At 39.6% G+C, this 18702-nt stretch overlaps 1 protein-coding gene across 2 annotated transcripts; it reads left to right on the top strand.

Moving 5' to 3' along the window:
• Window positions 1-3284: 3284 nt before the first annotated feature.
• Window positions 3285-18168, top strand: ncaph (non-SMC condensin I complex, subunit H). Of its 2 annotated transcripts, none has more exons than XM_033618919.2 (18): window positions 3285-3411; window positions 4354-4576; window positions 4783-4873; window positions 5116-5208; window positions 5973-6090; window positions 6280-6428; window positions 7355-7544; window positions 7733-7815; window positions 8889-9094; window positions 9508-9653; window positions 10920-11026; window positions 12256-12375; window positions 12727-12834; window positions 13955-14098; window positions 15527-15637; window positions 15798-15874; window positions 16314-16389; window positions 17781-18168. In XM_033618919.2, the coding sequence occupies exons 2-18, from the start codon at window positions 4359-4361 to the stop codon at window positions 17838-17840; spliced, it is 2097 nt and encodes a 698-aa protein (XP_033474810.1). In that variant the 5' UTR covers window positions 3285-3411; window positions 4354-4358; the 3' UTR covers window positions 17841-18168. The 2 variants fall into 2 exon arrangements, with proteins under 2 accessions (XP_033474810.1, XP_033474811.1); XM_033618920.2 differs by having other exon boundaries at window positions 3299-3429.
• Window positions 18169-18702: the final 534 nt, after the last annotated feature.

Genomic DNA, 18702 nt, shown 5'->3' with positions numbered 1-18702 from the left:
ATTACATGCCGTTTTTTCCTGTTATCCATGCAGTGATGTGCATCCTCAAGGGTATACATTCTCACAGATGTTCACTTTCAAAAAGGTTTGCCTAATGTGAAACTAATGTTAAAATCTAACAATTTCCACCATTGCTTCCCACAAATGCACATTAATTACATATTTGAATTAATTTTTGTTCAGATGTTAAGTTGTAGCCTACATTTAGAAGTGCATGAGGCTGTTATCACCACAAAGTTGAGGACATTCAACACAACTACCAGAGATTTTTATTTTTTTTCAGTAAAATGGCAACACATTCTGCATTTCCATTTGACTTTTATTATCATATATTGTTTATGACACTCCCTCTTCTGACCCTGGCACATCTGATGTTCCCAGCATGTTAAAACAAATGGCTAGCACTGTATTCTTTGACACTGCTCCACTGCTTCAGTCTACCCTTGTTTTAACAACACTGTGTACCCGTTTACAGCACACCCCTGCTTTGTAATTTCATTAAAAGCACTGGACCAGTACAGTACATATATCTCCTTCACTGACTTGGACCTCAGCCCATCCTCGCCTCTGCCAGGCACACTTAACTCAATCTAGCATAGGCCCTTATTGCACTGCATATTGTTTGAGTGTGCTAGAAGTTAAGTGCCCCATTAACCCTGAGCTAACAAGAGCATAGTGTCAGTGTCTGAGGCCTTAGCGAGTTTGCACTTGTGGAGAAGAGAGGTCAAACTAAAATGAACAAGACGTAACCAAGGTTCATTGTTAAAAAATAGCGCGTTGACGTCTATGAGTAAAAAGAATTAGGATGAGAGAGAAGCACAGAGGGCGGAGAAAGATGAGTCATTTAATAATTCTCATCATCTCCCATCAATGGGAAAATCGATCAAATGGTATGGGCTGGTTAAAACAAGCCAAGGCTTCAGCTGAAGAGATAAATGCTTTTCATTTGTTTGGCACTGCTTCATGCTGACATGAATATGTGAATGCATGTTCTCATGTTTATGGAGATGTGATTTAAACATAAGGCCTGCATGTTCTCTGCACACACACTGTCATTTCAGTTTTAATGCCATAACCATATATCACACTGAAGTGCTTCTAGAGGCATTGGAGATTTCCCATCACACATACACACACACACACACACACACACACACACACACACACATACACAGAGGGTTTGCCTGTGTTATTGTTAAAACCAAAAGCAGGACCAAATACACTACAAAGTCTTCCACCAGAAGATTAATAGAATGGGAATTTTTAGGAATTTGTTTCTGCTCTTGTTGGATGTATACACAAGCTTAAACTAGTGTAAGATGACAAATGATGTTTTGGTTTGTTTAACATCACATACATAATTCCAGGCCCAGGGGCTTTTAACACAGAAGTTCAGTCAGGGGGCTTACATCAGTCTTTTGCTCTGTGGTGTTATACTGTGCTTTGTGAAAGAATTTAAAAATGAATGCATGAACAAAGGTAGTTAGGCACCATTATGAAAAGACACATGACTTGAACTAAAGATAAGATTTAAGGGACTTGAGACTTTGTCACATGAGTAAACGACTTAGTTTAAATTACTTTATGACCTGAAATTTTGCACATCAATGATGCACATGTTGGCTGAAACAGTGAAAGCAAACGGTTCACTTTGGGAAGCAGGGAGTTTCATATAAATCAGTGTTTACTGTTCATGTAGATCCTTGGAGATCCAAGGCACTCAAATGGAAAAATACATTTTGATAGTTATTATTTTTGCAAAGACATACTTTGTCCTGGGGGAATTGTTTTTAATTTACAGCAAATAGGGGGTATGCAACAAATGCCATACCAGTACTGTTACTTGCCAGAGTGGAGCCTTATTTTTTACTGCCATCTAGTGAGCAGCTGTGGTTCTCTTCTTGTTGTTAACATACTCTCTCTGGTCGACTCTCAACACATATTCCAGTTGCCTGGGAAATTAATGTTTCCACAGAAACATACAACAGAGCAAATGGGAGCAAATACAGTGTATCCACATTGGGCAACAGAAAATGTTTCATCAAATTTTATCTCTAATAAGCAAGACAAGACATTAAAAAGAATCATATATCTTTGCCACTTTACATAATATGAATTATTGTACTTGTTATGTGATTGACAGAAACTTCATTGTAGTAATATTCCATTTTAAGAATCAGATATGAAGATTTCCACTTGAATTGATGAAATGTGACTTTATGTTATTAGAAAACAAGGAAAGCCCTAAGAGACATTAGGCCGCCCACTGGCTGGGTGTAAATGGTGTGTTTTGTTAAAAAACAACAACAACAACAACAATATCAACTTTCATACTGATGAAAGATAAGTCATAAAACTTTGACTAAACATCAAGTGACAGATGTCAAAAGGAAATCTGTTGTATGGTGGTAAAGGTAAATGCAATGGAACACTGCAGCTAGGACATGTCATTGTATGTCTCTTTTGACATATTAAAAATGATACTGATGGCCTACAGGGGCAGTTACATGTTTGTTTATTTGTGTGCTGACTTGTCTCAGAGGCAATTTTAATGAAATAAGTGAGAATGATGCACGTGGGAGTGATGCCTGTTTTGTTCTGCTGTGAACTGAACCACAGTATTAGTTTTATTTTACTAAGTCACAGCTGAGTGCCCTTCAATCCCCATCCTATCCTGCCTGATCTGGCAGGATTATAAGAAACACGGTTGAGCAACGTTTTCCCATCACCTCCGATCGCTGCCCTAATAATTATGCTGCTGAAAGAACAGACCACTCAGAGAATCACAGGGCTCATCAAATTATCAATGATCATGACCTAGTTCAATGCAATCAAAAGAATCAAGTGATACAAAGAAGGGGGAAATGTGCATACAGATTATTGTGTCACGTAATACAATGTCTGGATAAAGTGTTTATGAGAGCTATCAACAGCTTTGTTACCAATTGTGAAAGTGCAGCTGCAGCAACAAGGCATATCACTAACTGGAGAAACAAACAGGCCTATTACACAATGAGGTTTTTTTCATGTAGTACAAAATACTGAGCAGAATCTCATGAACTCAGCTTGATGAAGTCTGAAAAGTGTATTTTAAAAAACAGAATCATAAAATGAAAAGAAACGATAGGCTATCAAAGAACAGATTAATACAATACTGCTACTTCTCTACTACAACAACTACAAGTCTACTAATAAAACAATGATTTTTTGGGCTGATCAGCTAGTGAGTCAAACGGAAAACCTCTGAGTGGGCGTGGTTAACGTCATGACGTATGGTCTTGTTACGTAAACCGTCCGGCGCAAAAATTCAAACGCTGCCCAGGAAGAAAAACTCCGGTCTGTTTTCTGTATGCTGTTTTACAAATTATAACGAGACGCAGCAAAGCCACATCGGATTTTAGACATTTCGAGGTACGTTTAGTGGACCAAGTAAGTTTTGTGGTTAAGTTCTTGTGTGTCAGTAAGCCAGTTAGCCAACAATGATAGTGAGAACACGTTTATATTAGCTAATGCTAGCCGAAGCTAGCATTGTTATGCTAAGTTGTATGCGAAGTTAGCTTAGCTCATAGAGCTGGGGCAACGTTTGTTTTGTTCGGTTTCAGCATGTTATTAGACCGGTATGGTACCTTAGCAAATATGCTGTGTTAACAAAACATTTTTCTTTCTCAAAAAATACTCTCCAGGTAATTTAACATTATGAGCCCGCTGGAGTCCTTTTCTTTATGAGTGAACGTGAAGTTCCACCAGAAAGATACAGGATTTACATGCGTAGCCCATTAAGTTTTGGTACATAAGTTACATTATGTGGCACCTTCTGTGGGTGGAAAAGGTTGGTGCCTTAAAAGGTGAAGGCTGAAACTTGTCTAATCTTTGTCATTACAAGTTAATTTGCAGATGCACATCGTTACGTTTACATGATATGAATCACTGTGTGCACCTCACTGAGAAGAGAAGCGTGTCAGATTTAGCTTTATAATATAACTGTAAAATATAAGCACAAAAACGTAGGTAGTTTCCACTTTTCTAAGACCGATAGTCTCTCACACTGCAAGTAATTCTATACACGCATTCAAAATACTGTATATTTCTATCTCTCCTGTCCGTACAATTCCATGCTCAATTAACCACTCAACTTAAAAATGTTAAAATGAACATTGTCATATCAGCTTATCAAATGCATTGAAACAACACATTACAAATGAGTTGCAGATACTTTGAGTATGTGTAACATTCTGCTACCTACTTTATTTTTATCTTTCTGAACATGAAAACATGATCCTAACTATTTTTCTTAAAGGTGAAATTTGGGCCTGTGCCAACATGTAGATTATTGTGGTTTTCTCTTTTTTTCAGCTAAAATGAGTGCAGCCTCCACACCCGCCTCCCATATACGTTCAGGATGGACGTCGTCCTCATTTAAGAACAAGGGTCTGTCCCCTGCAGCCTGCAGCACTCCACTGCTGGCAGCCTTTCCCGGCAATGATGATGAGCAGGAACGACGTCAGCGCCGAAGGTCAAGAGTCATTGACCTTCAGGCTGCTACTGACTCCTCCTTTAATGACTCTGCAGCTCATAGGTAAGCTGTAGAGGTAAAGGTTTTGCAAATCATGCTTTTGGCTGTGTTTTGAGCAGGACTTTGGTGACAGTCTGTCATGTAGCGTTTGAATGACTTTGATTTCTAGAAATATTTAAAACCATGGCTTTCTTACTCATCGCCACTTTCTTCCTGCCCTGCTAATATGTATCATAAGTTCTTAAAGCTAATCTAATTTTTGTATGCAGCACCTCGGGGACACCTGCTGCCGTGCCCAAGCTGTCAAATGCACAGATCTCAGAGCATTACTCCACCTGCATAAAACTCTCCACTGAGAATGTGAGTATGTGTGCACTGGAGAGGGAGAGAGAGAGAGAGGGAGAGAGAGCGCAAGCTTTCACTGTCTCACACAGTTTGCCTTTTGGAGTGTTAAAATAATTACAATGGAAATGTAATGGTGTTTTCTCCTTGTCTTACATTTTCCCTTTATTTAAGATGTATGTCTGTTACTTCTGAAATGGAGAGAGTTAAGACTTCAAAGGAATAAATCAAAGACTAATGTATTTTGTTCTTTCTGACAGAAAATCACCACGAAAAATGCCTTTGGTCTGCATCTAATTGATTACATGGCTGATATTCTCAAACAGAAGGATTCTGAGCTCACAAACTTCAAGGTTTGAGGGTTTTTTTATCTCGGCTACTTTTTTCAAGCCTTTGATATTCCCTCGGTTCCCCAGAAGTCTTTGAACTTTTGAATAATTTAATGAAGTCAAATCAAATGTATCTTACTTTATCTGCTAAAGCTATTTATCCTGTTTAACCTTGAAAAGCCTAGGCACACAGACTTTGTAGTCAGCTGTCCAAAAATGTGAAAAGCTGTACAGTAACTTGGATATTTTTCATTTCATATCAGATGGGTGAAGTTTACTTCAAAGAAACAGTTTCCCCTTATCATTTAGAGGTCTTGAATCCAGTGAAGTTGAGCATTCAAGTCTGAAAATACACCATGGAGCACAGTGTTTTATTTGAACAATCTGCAGTTACCTGAGTAAACTTAATGAGAGCTGCAGATGCATTACTAAAGTTTGAAGGGATTATTGTAATTATTAAAAAAAAAAATATATATATATATATATATATATATATATATATATATGTGTGTGTGTGTGTGTGTATATATATATATATATATATATATATATATATATATATATATATATATATATATATATATATATATATATATATATATATATATATATATATATATGAGCAGTGTTCTTAGGGGTAACAATGCATGATTAGTAAATTTATTTTACATGCAGTGTGTAGTATGTTTGCGTTTCCTCTTGAGGCAAATTTCGTAGTTTGTGATATTTAGCTATATAAGTAAAATTGACTTGACCTGACTCTTGCTTGTGTGTTTGTCCTCCTAAAGGTGGCAGCTGGCACTTTAGATGCCAGTACAAAGATCTATGCTGTGAGGGTGGATGCTGTTCATGCTGATGCTTACAGAGTGCTGGGTGGCCTGGGGGCAGAGACCAAACCTGGAGAAGGTGAGAGCAATGTGATTTTCTCTCACTTTCATGTGTGGTGGACTTTCATTTGAATACACTGAATTACACAGGAGATATGACGCAGAATTGTTTCGGCTGCACTACAGGATGTAAATCTTTGTCTGCTCACATTGCTCCGTTATCTGAGACTTATGCTTTTTGTTTCTCTCAATTTTTGTGCATATTCAGACCACGGTGTGGAGGAAGACAGAGATAATGATGGGGTTGCAGCAAGTGAAGTGACTGCCAAACAGCCAAAGAAAAAGAGACCTCCTAAGAAGACAGTAGAGCAGAACCTGAGCAACATCAATAGTGTCGAGTCTGAGAGGAAGTGTGAGGTATGGTGTTATCTTAACAGAACAATTTTATTTTGGATGACACCCATCATAAGGAAGACAGCTGTGCTGTTGGACAAATTGCAGTTAGTCAGGGTTCACATAATACTTTATTCTTCAGACGCAGTAGATACAAAGAGAATGTTCCTGGGACCTTTTGGCTGAACAGGGCTATATGCTAATATGAATTCCCCTGCTTGTTAAGATAAGAGGATGCTTAGAATATAAAAGTAACACACACCAAGAATTATAATGAGGTACTGATAACTGGCAATTGACTTGAATGTAGAAAACAAGAAAACACTCTGGCTCCATATGCATTTCTTTTATTTTGATGATATTTGGTCTTTGGGCCTTCTTCTTCTTCTAGATCAACAAACGTTTGTTGTTTCGACCCTTGGGCCCATCAAAATAAAATTAAAAAATGCATATGGAGCCAAACGTGTGTGACACTTGTTTTCTACAATCAAGTTAAGAGGATGCACCAATCCCACCTCTCATCTTGTTCTCATTTTATTGGCTAATTCAATGCATTGCACTGACAGTGCTGTTTTTTTTTTATTTAGAACTGTAGAACTGATGAAATGTTAATATCAGCCCCTATATTGATCTGATGTATCAGTATCAGAGGACACTTAAGGCAACATCCCTCCAGTTGCAGTATATCATTCTATCTTTGATTAAAATTTCATAATGACCTGATATCCACTGAATGACTGGTGACTGATAAGTTCATATTTGATGATAATTAAATTTATTAGACCTGGGTCACTAAGCTCTCATCAAACCATTACCTTTGGTCTCCACTATGACTGCCTCACCTTTCCATACCCAACTGATCTTCACATCAAATAACCAAAGGACATTAATATAAATGAAGGTCATTTTACTGTTTTTGACTTGATCAACTGTCTTTCTCACCCACCCAGGTGGACCCCATGTTTCAGCGGATGGCCTCATCTTTTGATGAGAGCAGCACGGCCGGCGTCTTCCTGTCAGTTCTCTTCAGCGAGAACAGTCGCTGCGAGCTGCTGTTTCCCTCCTACATGACCCTCCTGCAGTCCAGACCCTCGTACTCTCCTCCACCTCCACAGGGAGTCCCTGCATCCCCATTCATGGGTAAAAAGCATTTAACAGGCCCAAAACTATGGTTTCTTTCATTAACATAAACTTTTAGGTAGTCATTATACACTGTCCTATTAAAAGTGTTTGTCTGAACCTCAGTGTAGCTAGCTTTGTGTTATCTTTTGAGCTGCTCCTTGGCAAAATTGGTAAACCACCTTCTGACTGTGCTGTGTTTCTGACAGCTGGACTGCAACGCTCCCAGGAGAAAAGTGCCATCTGCCCCTCGCTGCAGGACTTCTCCTTCACTAGCTGGAACCCTGAGCAGGTCAGAGAAACCATTTAACCACTAGGCCGGATATTAGAAATTGTTCAGAGGGAATTTCTCAGATTAAGTGGTATAAAACCAGCAATTCCTCTCAAATGTTTGTAATCCTTCAAGGTGGAAACGACACATTCATACAGAGTCATTTGATCCTTTGTTGTTAAGCATATTCTCTTTACATTACCAGTTTTAACATGTCTGAGTAGTGCTATAAGCATGCGTGACCATCTCAGTGCTGATGTGAAGTTACATTGTGTGGAGTAGCAGGGACAGTAAATCCATTGCATGTAAGCATTTTGGCTTGTTTCACAATGTGAGGAACAAGTGAATTGTTCTTGGACATTGCTTCTTCTTGTGCTTGGACTTGGCAGTCGTCTACACTTGGTGTTAAATGTCACTCTGCTCTGTAATTTGGTAGCGGAGCCTCCATCCTGCAGATCTGACCAAGCCATTTATTAAACTGCTTGTGTTTATGGATTTGCTGCTTAATTTTGTTGACACTTAGTCTAACCAATATTTTGTAAACTTTTTATAAGGTATTAAAAAGTCTAAGTCTTAACATTTTTCTATTGCCTGCTGCAGACAGTGATGTTGGTATAAAATGGTTTTGTGTGTGATAGCCAATTGATGGGAGATGTTATACACCCTTTTTGATAAAGTGACAGTCCTAGTCTTCAGTATGCAGATATATAAGTACACAAATGCTAAAAAAAACAGCAGACACTTTTCCATAGAAAAAGGAGCAGATGTTGGTAAGAACTTACAGGCTCTCAATTCAAAGCTGGAACCATAGTGCCCAGTTGTTAAGATCTTGTCTAAGGGACACTACTGTCAGGGTGCTAACGCATCAAGATGACCTTTAAAAAACTTCACCAAAAAAGACCAATGCATGCATCACCTGATATCTGCTGTTAAAATGTGCATGTCAACATGCTGCAGAGACTACGGTGACAACCAATTTAACATCCAGAAATCTTCTCTAGGACTGCAGCTCAGGATCTACGGCCATATGGTTCAGTCAAATCAACTGCATGCTTTTATTTACAGAGACAGTGTGACTGTGCATTTTCTTTCAGACCATGAATCAGCTTTTGGAGAAGATGAAGCAAGGCGAACACGTGTTTGATGTGAACGCTGAGCCCGAGCCTGAGCCTGAGCCTGAGCCTGAAGAAGATGACTGCCCTGACTTTGACGCTGACTATGAGGAGGGACTGGGTGACTGTGAGGAGAAAAACAAGGAATACAAGGAGGGTTGTGAGGCCTCTGGTTCTGGCAAAGGAAGGTAAGATGGTGAATTGTAGGTTGGTTAACAATAATGTTTGTCCTCAGCTGAGAGGTAGAGGAACTCTTTTACCACAGACCTTCAGATTAATTTATTTTTCTGATGTTGCTTTATAGTGTTAGGCTCAACTTTCTGTCTCTGTCTGCACTCTATCTCTTTGCTTTCCTATTGCTGTTTATACCTTGTGTTAGGATAAGAGAATGTCCTTCATACAGGAAGAGAGCCTCTTCTTAATGCCCACTTAAGCTTGCAAATTTGAAATGCATTATGTAATCTTGGGGGTAAAGTAATTGCATTGCCTATTACTACTAGGAGAATATGTATTTGGTTTGTTAGACCATACTGAATGGGTCAAAACCCAACTCTTAATGTTGGTTTGAATGGTTTGTCACGCTGGTGTGATGGTGATGCAGAGATGTGATTCCTATCGGAGAAGGAGACATCGCCACCATGTGTCTACAGCTGTCCTCTCAGCCCAGGGAGTACTCATACTTCAGCCCCAGGACCATGGCCACATGGGCTGGACCCGGCTACTGGCAGTTCAAGCCAAAGCACAAGTGTGAGTGAATATTATAGTTTAACACATAATAAGAGACAATTGAGGTGTCAGAGTAGACAAGTGCTCTTGAACAAGACATGTTGCTTATTATTTGTCCATGGACTTGATATATGTAGGCAGACTAGTGCTAAAACCAAACAATAAACATATTTTGCTTTTAATGTCTTGTAATGGGAGTTAGTCAGTACGTTTACATGCACAGTTTAATTCCACTTTTAATCGGAATGAAAGGCCATTCCGATTAAAAGTGGTCATGTAAACGGTCATTCCGATTGAAAAACGGTCATTCCGATTGAAAATTAAATTCAATTAAAGGGGGTGGTTTATTCCGTTCGTCATTCCGAATGAAAAAATTTTGTGTGCATGTATACACTCTTTAAGTTCATTCCGGTCTTTCTGCGCATGCTCGTTTCCTTGCCCTTCTGGCGCGATGACGTATATAGCGCGCATAGCAACGGGCTGCATAGCAACGGGCTGAGATAGAGCAGTCTGACTTGTTGCACTCACCATTTCCATTCGCCACAGCACGTTCTTCTATCTCCCTTCTTCGACCTTCTACCTCCCTTCTCCTCCTCAACAGATGAAGAATTAGCAGAACAAGGTTGTTGTCGTACTGCTGCTTCAAGAATATAAGCAAAACAAGCTTGAAAATGGCACTAAGAACGGCGTCGTCAAGCATCTTGTTATCCGGATCGAGGACTACAGTGTTTTCTTCCGGTAAACGTAAACACGTAACATCCGCCCCGCCCCCTATCCAATCAGAAACCTTCCCTGCCCCAAACCTTGCACAGACCTGAATAAAGGCGATTGAACTGATCTCCCTTGTAAACCCTCATTCGGAATGAATATTTCCCATGTAAACTACCTGGAAAGACTTTAATTCCGAATGATTTCATTCAGATTTATTTCATTCCGAATGAGAAGCCATCATGTAACCGTAGCCAATGTGGCCTCAACCTGCTGCATTTCTTCTCTTTGTGCTGTCTTAATGTGGAGCTTACCACGGTGATTCTAGTTTCAGCCAATTAGTCAGCCCTTTATATATAATGCCAGAAATGTAGCAGAAATGCATTTGGATGCTGTGTTATACTGCAACATTATGTATACACATTAGGCTTATTTCTGTGATTCAAGGGATACATTAGGCTTTCACATTTTCTGTAACAGGTGACATGATTTTCTGATGGTTGACCTCTCCTGCTGAATGTGGGCAGAGTAACAATTATCTGTCTCACCGTATGTTTCTGTGTACTTAATCTGCCATAGTGGACCATTTGCCCGACAAGGAGACGCGTAAACGGAAGCCCAAAAAGACCTTTGAAATAGACTTCAATGATGATGTCAACTTCGACACCTACTTCCGCACCACAAGAGTAAGTACACAACATAGTATAAACACAACATATTCACAGTTTTTAAGGATTGGTGTGATAATGGAGACATATGCTTATTTTCTTTCTTACCAAGGGGTAGATGAGAAGATTATTCCTCTCATCTATAAGGTAAATATATATATATAGCTAGAGCCAGCGGTTGGCTTAGCTAAGCATAAAAACATGAAATGAGGTAAAAGCAAACCTTGCTCGGTCCAGAAGTATCAAATTTCAATAATTAATTCTTTTTTGTACAAATTAAACAATTAAGCTATAACGTGTTGGCGAGTTTTAAAGGTGCTGATAGGTAAGTGTTGTTACCTTCGGACAATTTGGTTCCAACAGTCTTTTAACAGTCAAAATCTTTTAGTTGATTTTATGTCTTTTCGCTCAGGGGTATCTCCGACTACATTTGAAATGGTTCATTTTTAGGGTACATACCTTGTACTGTATTTAATCGTATATTTTATCATGTATAGATATAGACAGTTCTTAATTATGAAAATTGAACTGTGACAAATGCACCAAAAGATCATAATGATCTCTTAATAACCTGCATGTTCTCATCTGGAATCATAACAGTCTTTCATTATAAACTTAAGTTAAAAAAATGTCTTGTGTCAAATCATCAACATTTTAATCTAGGTTACTCAGTCACCAACAAACAACGAACAGGGTCCAACAACAGAGCCAGAGGTGGTCCATCTCAACAATGTTTCATCTGTCAAAATGTGGAGGCATCAAGGCTATAACGTGTTACTACTTGGTGTAGTAGCCATAGCAACACAACAGCCACCACTTTGGGAATTATTTTTGATGCAGCTGGTGTCACAGCTACAGCTCTGGAGGTCTTCCTGACATTCGGGAAGTCTGGTTTTAGCTGTTCATGAACAAGGATGAATACTTAACCAAGCACAGCACTTTATCCTGGACTGACAACATTCGGGAAATTAAGCTACTCTGGTAGTTTTGAATTATCATTATTCAATCATTATGAACACGTGAGACAGCTACAGTTGCTTAACTGAGTGCATGTATTGGCACATATCTCCACAATACACAAAAAAATCTTCAGTTAATGAGCAGTGTCACTGCCTGTAGCAATTTGACCAAAATTCCCCAGTACAGTCAAATTAAGAGCTTGTGAGTTAAAAAATGTAGGAAATCTAAAAAACAAAACAAAAGGAGAATGTGAAGTGAATCTGACATTGTCTGCCTTCCTTTCATAGGCTGCCACCACTAACACCAAGTCTGCCCTGAGTGCAAGCAATAAGAAAACAACTCTGCCAGCAGACTTCCAGTTTCCCCCAGAGACTCTGTCCCAGCTCAGCCTCAAACCCTCCAGCTCGGTGAGTCTTCATTACTCCTGTCAGCTGACAGAGCTCATGGAAGAGTTTGCGGGTAGAACAGCACAAACATGGACATCAACTTCAGCACTGAAATTAGTTGTATGTTGGCTGAAGTATGACATCATTATCAATTCAGTCCAGACAAGGATCAGAAAAAATGTACAGCAATCTCATAATTCTTGCAGTCGTTAGCCTTTTACATTTGACTTTCCACAAAAGACATGCTAGCAGTCATCATATAATATCCTCTGAGTATCTGTAACTAAAAAAGATTGTCTGTGATGTGTTAACTAAATAAAGATTATTTGTGTTGTGTTCAGAAGGATGTTTTTGGTTTTATTTTTGCTCTAGTTGAGTCAAGAAGGCCAGAAGAGGCTGTCTGGGGAGCTTGGAGAAGGCATTGGAGATTACGACTACAACAACGCCAATGACACAGCCAACTTCTGTCCAGGGCTTCAGGTCTGAGCTCAGCCTGTTTGTATGGCTTTTGATTTACTGGGGTTTTTGTATATCGATTCTTTGGACAACAATACAATATTTGCTGATAGCACAAAGTCTACCATTATACAATTTCGATTTGATGTAATTCAGGGGCCTGTGATCAATATGAGACAATATTATATGCCCATTTATCACAATCTGTTACAGAAGAAGCTGCCACCCCTTTTTTCTGCTTTTGGCCATAAAAGATTAAAACAACACATAAATAATATAAATTATTGTAACCACTTGAGTTCAGTAAAGTTTACTTTATACTGACTCCACTTACACATACAAAACAGAACAATAACCCTCAGGGCTTTCTGCCAGAGAGCCCTCTCTGGAAGTTTTATTTTAACCCAAACCATGATCTTTTTCTCAAACGTCAGGGCCATCTGGCTGAAGTCCCCCGAAGGCAGATTTCTCCAAACAGCCATAAAACATGAATTTACAATAATGTTATTTTTTAGGGAGCTAAAATACATTTTGCTGCTGACCACTCCACAGCAGTACATTGCTTAGCTGCATGTCAGACTCAAGTCTGCTTCTCCAAATAGGGGCCTGCTGATTGAGATCTGTTGTATATAATATACTGACTATGGGTAAATACACCATACGACCCCACTTTAAAAGATCTAAAACATCCCTTTAATGTTATTGAATCTCTCTCTTACCCTCAAACCAGCAGCGTCACCACAAGCTACGCTGGTTGCTAGTGCACATAGTCATGACAGAAACGCAACACACTGCAAGCAATATTGTTAATATCATGATGTGACACTTTTTTAATCACATTAAGATTAATACTGGTATAATAAGATATGATATGGCACACCCCAGCAGAGGGATTGAGAGTGGGTGAGTAGGGAGGATCTTTAGGGCATATGGCAGTTTACCATGATCAAACCTGTGATTGATCAGCCCATCTTCCACTGTTGGATGATTCTGTTGGCAAACCAAATATTGTACTGTTAAATGTGAGGACTTTCTATCTCCCAAGGAACCAAAGATAGAGGATTGTCATCAGCAATTAAAACTGATTAGGAACCACATCTCAGATTTTCAATCTTTTGGCATATCTGTCCATCTTTCTCTTCAGGGGGCAGACAGTGATGATGACGTCGAAGGGTTTGCTGGTTCAGATGATACACAGCCTTCAGGTGACAGTATACCACCGCCCTCTCAAGCTCTAGAGGGCATCTCGACCTATGGGGAGGAGGATCTGGTCCCTGAACCACACAGGGTAAATAACACAAGGTTTTAGTGCACTGTAGATGGCAACTTTGTACAATGGTGAATTCAAAATTTCTTAGAGTACAATTTTAGTACCTGATATCTTTAACAGTCTGTAACTCTGAACCTGACAAAATACTTAAGTTCACTCTACACAACGTTCAAAGTCGTCAGATTGCTGCACAGTTCACACTACACACCTTGCTGTCTTGCAATTGGGAGTCTTGAAGTCATCATAGTTTTCACAATACATGACCGGTAACAGGGGGTCACACACTACAAGATCTTTCACCAGGAGGAATCCCCAGTGAGTATGTCATGATGCACAGGTCCATACAACGTGGGGTCCAGCTGGTGTCAGAGTCAAAAAGTGACAAAACAGCATATCAAGAAAGTTATTAGGATAATAATTACCTACAGAAACATTGTGTGCAATAGTCCACCTTCCCTTCCACTGCCTCTGTCACCTTGGAAAGTGCCGCAGCGCCACATGTCTCTGTTTTCAATCCATGTATGCGCTCTCATTGGCTGTAGCTCACCAACAGGTTCTAGCATTTAGCACACTAGATATCTGGGGAACGTCTGCAATACATTTGAGAGCCTCTTGGCTCGTGTCTTTGAACAGTTCACACATAGCTCCCGAGTGCAAAGTTATGAGAACCAAGCCAACAGCGACAGTGCTCTGATCTGGGGCTTTTGTCGGGGAGCTCCAAACACTGATGGCAGGTGAAAAACCATAGCTGAAGTCATGTAGTATGAACTAGGCATTTGGAAGCCTGAAGGTTAAGGGCACATTTTAAGGCTCAGACACGAGATATCAAAGACCGATATCAAAGAACTCACGGCGACTTGTGACTGTTACTGCTGTATCGCTTCACATCACCTGTGTCTCAGCCAGAAAGTTGCGTTTGACCACACCGCAAAGATTACAGCCAACAGCCCCCTAGCATATACGTTTTTATGCCTGTGTGAGAGGAAATAACTGTCTGTACTAGCAGGCAGCAGTCGTCTGTGTTTGTCATTCAAAATGGAAACCGGAGGACAGACAGGACAGAGTCAAGACACTAGTTTGTTTCGATATCACGTCCTCTCGACTTTAGCCGTTTGTTTATTTGGCTCACTTTCATTTTTCTTCTCAACTCATGTGCTGAGCTGAACTGCCAGTTAGAGTGATTCACTTACCAACGGGCTCCACCATCTCCGACGCTAATTCAGCATACTGAATTGTCCCCCCAAAAAAAAGACAGTGCGGGACACACTGCGGAAAGTAGAGCAAACAGACGATCACTGACGGCCCAACATTGATCTGTGGACCTGTTAGTGTGTCAGGGCCCTTACACAAATGATTGTACTCATCATGGATTGGACTAATTATGATAAAAAAAATTTTGCCAGCAGTTTTTCCACGCTTATACTTACATTATTGTGCGTTCTGTAGGTCAACAAGATTGAGATCAACTATGCTAAGACAGCAAAGAAAATGGACATGAAGCGACTCAAGAACGGCATGTGGACTCTCCTGACTGAAAGCCCAGAAAAACCCACAGAGGTAAATTACACCGACTGACTGAAACTCTGGTCTGTGTTCATTGCTCACATTTGGTGGGTAGTGTAGATATGCAGCCAGTCAAAAATTCAGATGTGTATATCTGTGTACTGCTCATTGTACTAGTCTGTTTTATTAGTTCATACCATGATGTTCCCTACAGGAGGTGGATACTGTGGAGAAACCACAAGTGTGTGGGGAGAAAGTCTTCAGTCAGACCACAAAGACACTTCTTCAAAGGTACCATCAGACCTCCTACCATGCTTGCCATGGCCTAGCACTAATGAGGAGCAATAATATATGGAGGCGTAGATTCAAATACAATCTTCTTTTATGTGTTTATTATTGCAAAGAATTATTTTCATCTGGAGAGATACATTGCTTTGTTTGATATGTAGAATATAAGACTGGCCACAGTCTTTAAATCCCATTAAGAACATTGTAGGCCTAATACACGCTTAACAAACAACACCTGGAAGAAGATCAGCTCTGCACTCACATAGTAGGCACAAGAGTAGCACCCAGCACCCAACGTTGTGTTTTCCAGGAAGTTAAAGATGCAGCATGTGTCCTGGGCCTTAAATGCGCTAGGTTTGAAGAGCATGATTGATGGAATGTAACACTTATTGTTTATGCCTGTTTCTCTTTTTTCTCTTCTCTTTGTCCCTGTCTTGTCCAGATTACCAAACACGATGGCTCAGAATCTGTCGGTGCCTCTGGCTTTTGTCGCTCTGCTTCATCTTGCCAATGAAAAGGTGATTTTTTTTTTTTGTTATGGCTGGGTTTTTAATAGGCAAAAAGGAAATTGCATTGTTGTGTTGGTCAAAGTCCAGGAAAAAAATATTTATGTATAAGATTTTGAAAATGTTAAATAATACTCAACATTTTGAGGATTAGGGTTATTTAGTCTCTTGCAGAGTCAGATTAGAGGATCGATACAACTCTCATATCTGTCCATTAAATATGAAGCTACAGCCAGCAGCTGCTTTGCATAGCTTAGCGTAAAAAACTTAAAAAACAAAAACAAAAAAAAAACAGCTAGCCTGACAGTGTTGAGAGGAAAAAATCTGCCAATTTGTGGTATTGCAAGGGATCATGTGCCACACTATTTCTTGGCTGGGAGTGGCAACTTTTTCAATGGCTGCCAGACAACTTCTCCCAGCCAAAAAATAGTGCATAACATAACCTTGCCCCTTGAAATTTGTACAGATGAAACATATGAGAAATAACATGTTATGTAATGAGCTTTAGAGTTGAAAGCAGATTTTGTTACCTTTGCATGGAGCCAGGCTAGCTGTTACAGACTGGTTTCAGTCTTTGTTCTGGGCCAGCCAAGTGGCTGTTTCCTGAGTCCAGACCTTTAAATCCACCCACTCCACAATGTTGACTGATAAGTCTGGCAATGTGACATGAAACAGCAGTTTCTCAGTTAGAAAACAATCGATCCAGTGAGAGCTGTGGGGGGACTAACGATTAGCCAATCAGTTCCATGGATGGGACTAACACAGTTGTCAAGCTGTGTGCCAAACCTAGTGAGGAGTTATAAAAATGGCGACCACTACGGACAAGATAGATGCTGCTGTTGAGGCTGCTCTCATCATGTTATCAATATCGTCCAACCTTGTTGTTTGTTTTTACTTGCTCCAATCTTGAAACCTCGACAAAGCAAGTTTGTTGGCATGTCTACACATCTGTGTGGACTTATAATGCCGTTTGATTCAGGCAGGTACATTGGTCTCTTGAGGAAAATCAACATCAAGTATGATTCACTGTTCTGAAAAGTCCCGAAAGTACTTTTAACTCGAAGTAACCTTAACCGCAATACTGAGGCAACACTGTATATAAATAATTGAGAAAAAAAAGCCACTCTTTTTTTCTTTCTTTGCTCCTGCTCTAAGTGTTATAATGTACTCGAAGCTAAAGAAATTTGTACATGTTTAATACACACTGTAGTGTATTCGGCTGCTCATAGTAGTGTTCTCCACTAAAATATTAATTTGAAGGGTAAAATGTGTACAAAACCTTTTGCTATGTCTTACAAACAGTGTAACTTAAGTGGTCTTATAAGAACATGTGGCTGTCTAAAAATGTAATCATGTCTACTGATTGTTGTGTACAATGTGGAATATGTTTTGTTTTTTTACAGAATTTGGAGCTGGTGAAGGTTGATGACATGTCAGATATCATCATCAGACAAGGCCGCTGAGGAGAAATGAGCAATGGGATGTTGTATGTTTGAGAATGGCTGCTGTTCTCCTTATTCATCTCTTTTACCCTTTACTGTATATTATGTGATGTTTCTCTGTGACATGCTCTCATTTAGATTTAGTTTTTTTTCTTTTTCATTTTCTAGCAAATACAGTATGAAATAAGGAACTGTTCAAAGGTCAAATCTGCCTCTATTCCTTTAGTAGCGTTTGCCTTTTCCTTTATTCTGTACTCTCTGCGCTTCTCCTGTGTGTAGATTATTTAACTGCTTGACCACCGCACAAATAATGTATATTGTTAAAAGAAATAAAAGCTTTTCTCAAAAACCTGCTGTAAAGGTTCATTCCAAGTCATAAGGCCTTTTTCACTCCAATTATGTTTTCAGTATTGCAATAGACAGTATTTTTAGCATAATTGCTAAAGACTTCCAGGCAGACTGTTTTCCAAAATTGTCATAATTGCTTTTAACTGCTTATGATTCAGAGCAGCCTGCAAAGGTTGTCTCACATGACAGCAGGAAATGAGCAGTGTTCGAGCCTTACCACCGCCTTCCTACATAGAGGTGAAACCGGTTGGTCAGGGCTGGTGTGGCTGGCTGGGTGGGACTTGTTATGACATCAGTACTTTAAGGATCTACAGGACAGGGAGGAGTCACTCAGTCAGCTGAGAAAGACAGCAAAGCCCCAGCAGTTCTATGGTCTTTGTTAGAGTTCAATTTTACTGTCAATGATTAATTTTTTTTTAAAATGAATAGGAATGACTCTAATCCCGCAATGTCAACATTATCATTTCCTAATGTGGATCATTTTCTTCCCACAAACAACATCCCTTATCTAATCAAATGGGATCTGTGACATGGA

Source organism: Epinephelus lanceolatus, chromosome 9, assembly GCF_041903045.1.
Source record: "Epinephelus lanceolatus isolate andai-2023 chromosome 9, ASM4190304v1, whole genome shotgun sequence".
In the NCBI taxonomy this organism is placed as follows: Eukaryota; Metazoa; Chordata; class Actinopteri; order Perciformes; family Serranidae; genus Epinephelus; species Epinephelus lanceolatus.
This window is presented reverse-complemented; position numbering and strand designations above follow the sequence as displayed.